The sequence below is a fragment of the Pleurodeles waltl genome, chromosome 2_1 (assembly GCF_031143425.1).
Source record: "Pleurodeles waltl isolate 20211129_DDA chromosome 2_1, aPleWal1.hap1.20221129, whole genome shotgun sequence".
Taxonomy (NCBI): domain Eukaryota; kingdom Metazoa; phylum Chordata; class Amphibia; order Caudata; family Salamandridae; genus Pleurodeles; species Pleurodeles waltl.
In genome coordinates, this window is record NC_090438.1 from 469540749 (window position 1) to 469553221 (window position 12473).

The window sequence follows — 12473 nt, forward strand, 5'->3', positions numbered from 1 at the left end:
GTTTTTCTTGCTTAGTCACCAATTTATTTTTCCTGTGATGGGAAAGGGATGTCCCCAGTGTAGTAAACAGTCATGCTCAAAAACAACTCGGAAAAGGAACAATAAGGGGTCAGTTGCAACTACTTTTATATAGCCAAACCAGTTGTGGATTCTCAGTCTGTACTTCTAGAAACAGTTTGGCATGCTTCTTTTATGAGGCCTCTCCAGGGTCTGGTCAGGCTAGTTAATCTCTTTAAAATTATCCATCTCAGATAGTTTAATATGTAGAAAGAAAAGCCTGCGCCCATAATATATTGAATTCCTTGTTAGTTGAGCACAATTGTAGCCTACTCTCCACTTATTTTCTTCAGCACTGTTTCAGAGTGCTGAAGTGTGCTCTTATGCACACTGCACTCTGCTACCCATGTAGTGAGGTCTGGGAATAATTAAAATAAAGAAGCATTACTTTGAGTAAATTGGGTTGGTTGCATTTGTTTGCCAGCGTAGTTCAATACCTACTTTTTGCTGCTAAACACCATCATATTGTTCCACTTTTGCAGGGAGACTGGTATAATAAAAATACAGAAGACTAGCAGTGTGCTGTTTTACTTCCCTTCTATTACAGTGGAAAAAAAAGCTTTGAATTGCGGAATATACTTGTGTTTGCATCTTCCTAGTTTTTAAATCAACTGCTTAATATTTCCAAAAGGAAAGGATAGCTTATGACCGCCCTGGGATTTTTCTTTCAAATATGTTATTTTAACCCACATCTTTATAAGGCTCCCCCTCACAATCATTATTCCATTCAAATCTCATTTCCAATTGGGGGGGGGGGGGGGGGGGACGGGGGGGACGGGGGGGAAGAATTAAATTAGTGTAACTTTAGAATTCAAGATAGGGGGATGTAATGTGTAGCGATCAGTGCAAGTCCATCCGAAATCTATATAATAGCCCCCATCTGTAAGGGGATACATGTTGAGTAATTTTATTCTGTGTTTCTATGGAGGTCATTAGTCTCGGGCTCTAATGTCATTAACACGTAGTGAAGATATTGTGCCCTGATTGATTATGGTGTGGTATCATTGGATGTCAATCCCTAATATGAAGAAGTTACGGTGCAGGAAAAAAAAAAAAAAGAAAAAAAAAAAAAAAAGAAGAAAAAAAAAAAGGCCAGTGACATTTTCCGTGTCCGGATGGGTCTGCGCAGTACCAGGAGCATTTGTATCAATTTTAGGCGCTATTGTAAATTTAGGTGGGGTACAGTGTAGTTGTCTAGAGTGCATTGGCATAGAATGCAGTGGTTTAGAGTGCAGTGGCATGGAGCAGAGTAGAGTGGCATAGAGTGCAGTGGAATTGAGTGGCATACAATAAAGTGGCAAGAGAGTGCAGTAGTGTAGAGTGGTGCAGTGGCATAGAGTGCAGAGTAGACTCAAGTGGCAGAGTGCAGTGTCGTATAGTGGAGTAGTGTAGAGTATAGTGCTGTAGAATGAGTGATGCAGAGTAGCATAGAATATAGTAGTAGAGTAGACTGGCGTACAGTACAGTGGCTGAGGGTGCAATGTTGCAGAGTAGAGTGCAGTGATGTAGAGTGGAGTAGAGTCGCATAGAGTACAGTGGTGCAGAGCAGAGGGCAGTGGCATACAGTGCAATTGTTTAGAGTGCATTGGCGCAGAGTGGAATGGGGTAGAGTAGCATAGAGTGCAGTGGCATACAATAGAGTGGCAGAGAGTTCAGTAATGCAGTGTGGTACAGTGTCAGAGTGAGACTGAAATGACCATTACATTTGCACATACAGTTTTTCAAATCAAACTATACTGTACACAGACAATGTGTGGAAATTGCATCACCTAATGCAATGATTTGTTTTAATCATATAAAGGTATTTTTTCCAGCACAGTTCAGAATTAACAAAAATGTGCTTCAGTTGTACTCCTAATACTGATATATTCCGAAGTTTATTTAAATATTGTCCTGGGTTTAAAAAAAAACCAATAAAAAAAAAAAACACAACTATTTCCTAACCCAAGTATCCAGCAAGATTGTTGAATAACTCCTCTCACTTTGAAGTCAGAGAAAGAAAACACTAAGGGGGTTATTCCAACTTTGGAGGAGGTGTTAATCTGTCCCAAAAGTGATGGAAAAGTGACGGATTTACCACCAGCCGTATTACGAGTCCATTATATCCTATGGAACTCGTAATACGGCTGGTGGTATATCCGTCACTTTACCGTCACTTTTGGGACGGATTAACACCTCCTCCAAAGTTGGAATAACCCCCTAAGTTCCCACAAAGACAGAGCCTGACATTTGACTTTGTTCTTTGAATGCACAGCAAATGTGATAAGATAAGAACAAGATTTACAGGCCTGTTTACAGAAAGGGAGCACTCGGAAATATACTGTAAATAAGGTTTGGGCAAGGGAAGGGACAAACTCAAGCTGCATAGCCTAAAACAAATAAAGCCAGCATATTGAAAGCAACAAAATGTGAGTTACAAACCACAAGGCCAATGGCCAGCAACAGGCAGAATTCATTTCCAAGTAAGCTCCATGAATGTACTTAATGTGACAGCCGTGGGATACTTTGTGGGGAAAGTCCAGTATTTCAGTCCAGTTCTCATCTTGCAGAGGTTTGGCCACATCAATCATCCGGGTAGTATGATAAGAAGACCTGAAGTGGTTTCCATGTTGCAGGAAAGGTCTGTACACCCATTCTATCAGTTTGCCACTAGTTCCTATGGTGTAGAGCTTCTGGCACACCTCGTGTAGGATTACTGCAAAGTGGCAGGCATGAAATAGGGCATTTAATTATTATTTAAGGGGGCTGTAAGTAAGGAGTTGACAGGGGTGAAGATGGCAGTCTGCCACAAGGGTTTGGAAATGTAGTAGCTTGCTGTCCAGAAACAAATCCCTCAATTTTAGGACAGCTGCAGCATGCCACTGATAGAGTTGCTCTGAGCACAGCCATCCTGTGCAAGTGGGAAGGCTTAGGAAAGATAGTGCAGGAGCACAGGTTTTTTTTGTGTCAGTGAGTTTACAGGTTCGAGCAAGGAAAGAGAAAGTTGTGCATGATAACCCCGGACTGTGATCTGTAGAATGGTCAGTAGGAAACTATGAGCAGTGCATTAAGCCTTCCTTAAAAGTCTTTAGTGATAAACCCCATCTCATGCAGGGAGGTGGGCAGAAAGCCAGCAAGACACCCACTGGACCGGTGCAGTTGAATGATAGCATTTTAAGTCCAGAAAACCTAATCCACCCGCAGTCACGATAGCTTTACAGTGGCTAGACCTCCCCGACAATGCCACAGGGACCAAATCAGATGTGTGGCATGTCTGAAGAGGGAATGAAAGATAAGCAGGAGAGAGTTTAAGATTATACTACCATTGGGGTAGCACACCATCTTCACTAGTGCCACGTGGCCCACTACAGAAAGCAGAAGAGAAGACCAAAAAGCAAACTGGGTTTGGAGGGACCATGACGCTCTGCCAAGATTTCCATCCTGCCAATCAGTAGGAGACTGGTAGATATTAATCAGTAGGTATCAAAAGGTTACTGGTTCTCAGTTTAATCTGAGATCAAATTGTATATGAAGAGGGAAAGAGTGCCATATGTTAAAGAAACAATAACATTTTTTATTTTTGTTTGTGCAATTTAAATCCCAAATATCTTCAAGATTCTATATGTACTTGACACTTAGGATAACCCAGATCGCTAGTTTGGCTTTTGCTCAATTTCAAAACTATTTAAAGGCATGGACAAAGCAGACAGTTGCCTTGCACAACCTTGCAAGGGGTCTGGCCCCTGCTCACCTTTCACAAGCACGAACAGCAGACCATTGCACCATAAGAGTTTGCCAAGGTGGATGGGTGTTGCTTGTTCAACAACTTGAAAGTGCCTTTTCTGTTTCTCTCCTGTGTGCAGAGACAACTCCCCAAGTACCCAATAGCCTCCGATAGTCTTGGTGGGCCCATCTTGTCTGATTTTAGGAATTGTCCCACCTTGTTCTTCTCTTCCTTATTTACACAATTCTTAGCAAGAACGCTTTGAATCACTTGCTGTGGATCTCCCATTTGTTCTAAATTTCATCCTCCTCTTTTCTTAAATTTGATTGGTAGTCTGGGCTCCCATTTCTGAGATAAATGTAGAGTCCCAGACATACACTCTAGTGCCATGAGACTATAGACAAGTTGTGGGTACCTCACATCCTGACATTAGGTGCACGACTGTCGCCCACACCATCTGCCCTGCCTCATTAAAAAAAAAAGTAGGTTGAAAGCCCATGGGCAGTTGGGGTGAGCCAGATATTTTCGTTCAATTTGTTTAAACTAGCATAAGGTTAGTTACCTTAACGTTTCCCAAGCTGTTTGCCAGTGGTTTAAAAATAGTTCAGAAACAATCAAAATGTTGCCGTTTCTTTGTCTTCAAAAATGATTGGGAAGATTTGGGTAGGGGTGATGGCCTTGACACAGTGCTGAAGGGCATTAATTTACTACTGAAGAAGGATGTAATTTGACACCCGAATGTAGTATGCCAGGAGGCAACCACAAAAAGACCACAGTGAATAAATAGTGCTATGTTAAAAAAAAAAAAAAAAGTAAATAAATGCACCGACAACATAGGGAGGCATGGCCTCTCTTTAGTGTGTCCCCAAAATTGGCGTTTGTTCTTGAATTTTTGTTCTGAATTTTGACCCTTTGTCCTGAATTCTTTACAGTCCTGTCTAGAATTTGCCTCAGTGCCAGGAGTTCACCCTGGGTACATTAAAATCGTAACCTGACATTTCACAGCGAATTAGTCGTTTTCTAACAAACGATTTAAAATGCAATTAGGATACAATGTTAGATTATACATAAAACCGCTTAAAGCAATATTAGACTGCAACTTGGTAACTGCAAGGAACTGTGCTGTAAATATTAGTCTCCTAATCGCCATTGCGAGTAAATACGAAACCGTCGCACGTGCTCTTTTAGCTCCACCAGACGCAATGCCTTTCCCGTACACTGGATGGAAACGCCCACAGCCCACGTTTATCAGCAGCCATCTCTTTACGCGCCTCGCAGCTCCCGCCAACGACGGGACATGTAGTACCCTGCAGCAGCCACTACCTTGATAACAGTACACGAGAAAAGAAAAAAAAACTACATTTCACAAAAAACACACAGCGAGTGTCTCTTGGCGGCTTCTATCCTAGCTGGCGCACTTTAGCTCTTGTCCTCACCAGGTCTCCTGGTTGCTGAACTTCTTCGTCACCACCTTGCCCAACTCCTGTCCCAGACGGTCACAGATCTTCTGGGATAGGTCCTGGTGGGAACTGCCGCTGAATATCTTGATGTTCGGCATCCTTGGCCCACGTTCACTTGTAAGACTAGGAGAGTCGTCTAAAGACGCAGCAGCCAGCGCGGCGAGACACCCTTTATGCGCTGGCTTAGCTTTGCTACCCCCGCTGCGGGTTCACAGCCGCGGCGGATCCGGACGACACTACGCAGCGATGTTGCTGAAAGGCCTGAAGCTACCGGCGATCACAAGCCTCGTATCTTCCCCGCCGGCAGACTTCACGACATGTGGGCGGGCCGAAGCGATGACGATTTGCCGTCGTAATCAAAGAGCCAATTCTAAACACTAGACCGTCACAATGTATTAGTTGTGACTATTACATACGGACCAAGGAATTCCCCTTGCACAGAGGATACTGTCCCCTTCGACCACGCCAAACATGGACAGTGTTTTTAGAGACGCGGTCTAGAGTTTAGAAAGCCTTTACACGCATGGAGAGGGTAAACACTAAGGGCGCAAGGACAGAATCGACTTTTAAATTATTCTTTGCAGGTTGCAGTGAACCGTAAACACGCTTTTAGGTAATGCGACGTAGAATACCAACAATAAAAACAAGCATTGTAAAAGCTAAAAGTTCTCACATTTGTAGTCTGATGCTATGGTTAATTTATTTTTAAAAAAGGTATTGCAAGCATACACCACAAAAAGAGAAAATACAAATTTTAAATTAAAAAAAACATCCAGTGAAATGAATATTGAGCCACGCGACTCTCGGTGACCCCCAGGGGTCCTCTGTCTGGTGAGACTAGCAAGGATCTTGTAGGGGGCACCTTGGCATATACCCCACTCACCCTCCAGTGCCGCCCTCAGTTAATGGAGAAGGTGGGGATGGTGATTCAGGTGATAGTCTGAGTAAATGGGGATTCCAGGGTTTTGGGGAAGTCACTGCGAAGGGGCTTCAGGAGATCATGGAGGATGCGAACATTAGCATGGTGGTTTCCATCCTTTGGATGCGTTGGTTGGTTATAAGCGTTATTCTGCGGAATGGGGTGTCCATCATCTCACCGTTGACCTCAGCACAGGAGAGGCGCCGCTGCTTACTTATGTGGGACACCACTGGAGGTTCAGAACACCAGGGGGATCTGGAGGCTTTGTAGTTAACAAAGCGGGGGTCTCACTTTTAACCCCTGCACTTGGCCCACTCCAATTAATGTAATTCCCCATATACGTTTATGAAAAACTCACAACAGCCGTCTGTGTTTACATTTTGCTGTGGGAATACTTGGCTGCAGTTTTATTACATACATAGACTCTTGCGACACAACATTTGACCTCATAACTCACAGTGTTCAGTCATAAAACAAGATGACAAGGCCATACAATTAATACAATGTCATAAATCATTCTAAATGCCACACATTGCTTTCCTTATGATCATAAATCGTAATTCGGAGACAGGTCATAAATCTCAGTTCATAGGTCATACATAACTCCTTTTTCCAAGATCATAACTTTGCTGCATGACATCATCTCTGCTATAAATCAGTCAAGTCCTTGTCATTTGCTTGTCATAATTCTGACACCTATTGTTGTAGAGGCCACCCTCCATGCTGCTTTTGGGGTCATCCAGTTTGGTTGGTTCTTTTTCTGATCGTGAGGGGGGGTAGCCTCTTAATGCTGTTGGGCTCAACTCACTACCTTGTCTGTCCATTTTGTGCCCTGCCAGCAGGCAGGCCTGGGCTGCGAGTGCCGTGCTCCGCTTACTACCCCATCGGCCTACTTACCCTGCCATAAGGCATCCCTAGCTAAGTAGCCTTCCTACGGCACACCGCCCACTGGTGTGCATCCTTTACCAACCAACGTGCTCTTTTTACAGCCAAGCCGCCTGGGGGGCTTACGTCCCCAGGCTGCTCCACCCCTTTTGTTCTTTGGGGTTTGCTCCTCATCTTTTAGGTGCCACCCTCGGTTCCTTTCAGATTCTCAGCAGAGCATCTCAGTGTCCCGGATGTCAGGCCTCCCAAGGATCACTTGATTTTGCAACCATTCCTTTCCGACAGCCTACCAGCCACCTTTGTTCTTTAATGAAGCAGCCTGCATGTGCTGTCTTTGCCCCCATGACGAAGGTCTCCTAACCTTTGCCTTCTTCTGTGATATCGTACCCCAACTATTCAGCTCCGATTAACTTTTGCCTCCCGGATCCTTGGAGCTGGGCTATCATCCATGCTATACATCAATCAGGTCAAAGCTCAGACTGTCCTAATAATCCAGAACCCCTCCTCACCGCACTCTATGTAGGTGCTTTCTTTGAAATCCACAGACGCCTTTTGCAGGGTCTGAACATTGCATACTGTTAATTAACAAACACATGTCCTGCCTCCTCTCATACTTGAACCCACAATAGCTAACTTAACGTTATCCTGGCACCATTAGAGGCTGTTGCAATATCTTTTATTCAGGACCATTCTTCACTGCCCAGGCTTACCACTGTTAGTGGGCTGGACTACTCTTGGTTATGCTACCAGGCCTAAACATAACACTCAGCTCGTTTTTGCTATTATTGCAGTACGGGAAGATATCATTCTACTGCCTACTGGCTATCCTTGTTAACCCCCTATAGCTCCAATGTCCTGATCGTGGTGGGCTTGGAGTGCTTAACCCTGTTGTTAAGATCAACCTCTACATCCAGTCATTTGTGTGTGTTTCATATTGTGCCCACTTTCTCCTTATTTGAAAAACTGGGGCCCCCAATGAGACATTGCTGCAAGCTGGGAACCTAAACTGTAAATATATATGATTTTCTAAGCATTCTCATACCCCCTGAGGAGGCTATGCCGACCCCGGGGTCCCAGAACCACAGATTGAGAACTATTGCTGTAACCTCTACTTTGCAGTTTGTACACAGCTCTTCCGTGTTGCTTATATTACCATAATCTGTGTAACGTCTAGGCATCGACCCTTGGATCCCCATTGAGTTGTCAGTCGTTACCAGTTATCACAGGAATGCCCTTCACTGGAACGACTGCTGGGTTAGCAATATGCCGTGGCTGTGGGAGGTTGACATATGGTGTGCTTCCTCTGGATTCCTCCCCCATTGCACCCACAGCGCTCTGTTCCATCCACGCGGATCTGTGCGGGTCCAACCGGATCCTCTTTGGCTGTTCAGTGTGTCATCTCCCCTCGAGGATACAGTACATGAAAGGAAAAGAGGGGGACACCCAGACACTTATTATTTATATGTGATGTAGCACACTTTCATCAAACTATACCCCTTGACCTCTCTAGGATATCTTGTATTCATGCAGACTTTTGTTGCCTGGAAGGTGTGGCTGGAGGTATACCTTGCATACTTGTAACTTTCCTTGAAATGTTACTTGCCCCTACTAAACAACACATTACTGCTGTCAAGTTTATATCCAGGTGCGTGCCCCAAACCCGAGAGGCACCCTCTAGAGCCCCAATGATACTGCTATTGCCTGAGCATGTGGATGCCCCCATGCCCTCATCTCTTTACCAAACACCCAAGGATTACTTTTGGCAAGGCCTCTGCCGTTCAGCCTTTAAAAGCACGCACCCACTCCTGCGCCTCAATAACCGGTAGCCATGTTTTTTATTTTTTTTATTGACTTCTTTTGTGCTGAATGTGGGAGTTCCTGTCCCCTCATGGGGAACTGCTTTACCTTGACCAACAACCCGGTACTTAAGTCCTTTATTATTTAACTCAGTTTTTTATAACAAGCCTTGCCAGAAACACAGTGCCTGAGGGGTGTACTGTCTGCTCCCCCCTTCCTACTGGTGAGGTATGCAGAACCAAGTTCTAAATTGCATGCACGCCCTCATCTTTGTACTAACCACTCCACGACGACCTTGACCAGGCCTACAGCCCTGTGCGGGCCTGCGTCCAGAAGCATGCGGCCCCATTCGAGCCTCAATAACTGGTAGTAATTTTTTTTTTTTAAAAGAAAGTGGGGGTTCCTGGCCCCCCCAGTGGGAGCCCTTATGACATTTTTCATTCAATGCGTGTGATAATTATTATACATCGTGTAAGGTCAGAGAATAAACCCGCTGCCTATTTTCTACTCCATAGCTCTGCACCATTAATTAGTTTCACCCTGTTAAATTTCACTTGAATCTTGCTATCTTTGATTGGGTTGCTCCTTCGTTTATTCATTTATTTTTGGACAGGGGCAGGCTTACAAACAGATTGCATTTTATTGCTTAACAGCTAATCTTAGCCCTTTGAAAACAAGATGGACTGCAAGGTACCTTGGAAACCAGCTAGCATGTAAACCAAGCAATGTGAGCTGCACCTCTTAGCATGCCTGAAGGGACAATAGTAACCTTATTGTTGTAATAATTACATATGCTAGGTGGCAGTAGCACCACCTGGTGTTCTAGCAGTTTCTGTTTCATGCACTGGCGTCAGTAGAGAGCAGGAGCTGCTAACCTTAAGTCCCCCTTTAGTTCCCTTTGCTATCCCTTTTAAGGACGGTTGTGCAGAAGGTCAACTTTTACTGTAGCCCATGAACAATAAATAGAACGTTGTGGCAAGAGGTCATTCTTGTAATAAATTTGTGGGTTAAATGGTGCGTGAAATTACTTCTGCTGCATTTATCCTTTCGGTGATGGTATGGTTTTTTCATTACATGAAAAAGAAATACCGTTAAATTATCAGGGGACCCCTTCTGCGTGTAATCCCTCTTTGCTCCTGACATGAAGTATACACAGACTTGCCAGAGTACTGCACGTTTATGATGGAGTCAATAAACACTCTACTGAATATTTTTACATTGGCATTACAGAAGCAATTTCTTTTTTTTTTATTGCAATACAACTTTCATTAAAACATCAGAAGTATTAAATTATATGTGATTTCCTGACCAGGGGCCTTTGCATTAAAACATGTAGCAAAATACTCCAATCAAAACGGTCCCCAGTTAATTGAGTGGTGCATTTTTTCTCAAATTTTTTATTTTTATTTTGTTGCCCCGAGGTATTCGTCTGCCATCCATATTTACATTTAAAAAAGATTCTCAAGCAATTTCATTGACCAGCACTGCTGAGCGCATGGCCCCTGCTACCCAGTGCTCAATCTGTGCCTGTCGTTTCCGGTGCAGAGCAACGGCCCTCTTTTTTTTTTCTTCTTTTTGACAGGCAGCACTTATTTTTCTACCTCAAGCATTTACCGCAGGCAAAAGACACATGTGATGGGCGGTGGAAAAGAAAACGAAAAAGGCGTCACAATGGTGGAAACTGGAAATCTGCAAGAGTGAGCTGAGATTGCAGGGGGTGGTTTTAAATGGATTGAAGAGGCCCGAAATGGCTTCAGGATTAAGCTGTCTCAGTATTCTGTGTTCGCACATTCAAATTGCAGCCGCCATGTGGTTAGCAGAGGGCTTGGGGCTCAGAGAAGGAGAAATCCCCGAAACCTGCTCACTTGCCCACCAACTCGATCAAAATCCCTGATAAGCCAGGGCAAGGGGCCAAGGATGTGACACACCAAGAGGGGCGCCCTAGTGTTTACTGCCCTTGGTTTGCGCGCATCTACCAGCTGGCCAGAAAGGACAGATTAGAGAGAGCCGGGTCGGCAGACAGGCTGTACCCGGGCAGCAAGGACAGATTGAAGTGAGCCGGGAGAGCGGACAGGCTGTGCCCATGCAGAAAGGGACAGATCTAAGTGTGTCAGGGCAGCCGACAGGCTGTGCCCGGCAGCTGGGCCATTCCTCCTGTGCAGGGACAGTCCTGCCTGCCGCTCGGGTTTCAGACTGCAGCTTCAAATTTGAGGAAGAAACAAGTTTTAACAGAGGCAGATACAGAGCCTCGCATTCCGGGCGGGGGCTAAGGTGGCGCCAAAGATGATCTAGGCTGGTGGGGGAGGTGTCAGGAAACTTCTTTGGCAGAAATTTAACCCCAATACCCCTCCACCCCCCACACAAACATCAAGTAAAATGGCGAATCGGCCCCAGGCTCCGATCCAGCCCCGTCTTCCTCACCTGGCTCCCCGGGGGGTCTTCATGGCTTGGCTCCCGGCTCCCCTGTGCTCTCGCCGGTCCTGCTTGGATCCTCGGGCCATCATGCTGCCCGCTCCGGCACCTCTTCGCTTCTCCTCTCTCGCGATCCTGCGTGCTGTCCCTCCTGGCGTACTAGCTCTGTTGTTGCACAACTGGGGAGGAGAGGTCAGAGAGGCCTGGAAACCGGAGAGCCTGAGAGATAGAATGCCAGCTAGAGGTTCAGCTGAGGCCCAGGCTGAGGACTGGTGTAAGCAAGGCAGTGTAACAGATGGTGGCCCTCGCAATCCTGCGCGCTGTCCCTCCTGGCCCACAAGTTATTTCTGCTTGGGCAACAGAATCCTTTTAGTCCGCATTCCCAGCTGAGGGTGGGGCGGTGTCCCCCCATAGGAAGGTTTGCAAGCTTCCTTTGTCCTTGCTGGGCCCTCATTGGCCTTGGGCCAGCCTTGGCGCACTTCCCCCTCCCCCTTGAAGGGGATGCAGGATGCCCTTTTGTTGGTTTGCCGCTTAGGCAGCTTGAAACAGTAATTTCCGGGTCTCCGGTGGCTGTTAATGCGCCGGCCCCTGATGCCCCCTTTGGGGGCGGCCTCTGCCAGAAACATCTTCAGCAAATGGGGTTTGTGCTCCGGCGGTTTTCACTTCGTATCCTCTATGTTTCTTTTCACTAGGTTACTCTCTATATCAATTACTGTCCTGGTTATCTCCCTTGCAGGAGGATAGGGCTCTTGAAAGGACTCTGATCACCCCGTATTTTTATTCTCACCAGGCATGCTTTTCTGTAGCACCTATTACCATCGTCTAGCCCTGAGTTCAACCATTACATGCATTTATATGTTTCTCGAGCCTTCTGAAGGATGCAGGGCTCTCGAGCGATTTTACATTGGGAGTGGGGAAGAATTATATGCATGATTCAGTGGGTCGGGGTAACAAAAATTGAATACCCCTCGTAGAGAACAAGAGATGCTGGCTCTTAGCAGCTCTTGTTCTCTGGGTTGTACTGCCATATGGAAGAGATGGGAGGGGCCTCGGGTATCCAATCCAAGAAACTAATTGTAACCCTATGGATATTTCTGCTGCACGAAACAGATCTGTGTACTCTTTCTCTTTCAGGCCTGTGAGATATAGGTAACCCAGCAAGGCACCTCTGCTTTTATTGGTGTGTATAACATGTACACTATAGCAGTAGGACTGGCTCACCTCTGGTATACCTATATTA

At 45.5% G+C, this 12473-nt stretch overlaps 1 protein-coding gene across 1 annotated transcript in view; it reads right to left on the reverse strand.

The window, feature by feature from the left end:
* Window positions 1-5535, reverse strand: part of PRPS1 (phosphoribosyl pyrophosphate synthetase 1) — a 74391-nt gene extending 68856 nt beyond the window's left edge. The window contains exon 1 of the mRNA XM_069213569.1: window positions 5197-5535. Coding sequence (XP_069069670.1) covers window positions 5197-5318 — 122 coding nt within the window. The 5' untranslated portion in view covers window positions 5319-5535. The remainder of the gene's footprint in view (window positions 1-5196) is intronic.
* Between the last annotated feature and the right edge of the window lie 6938 nt (window positions 5536-12473).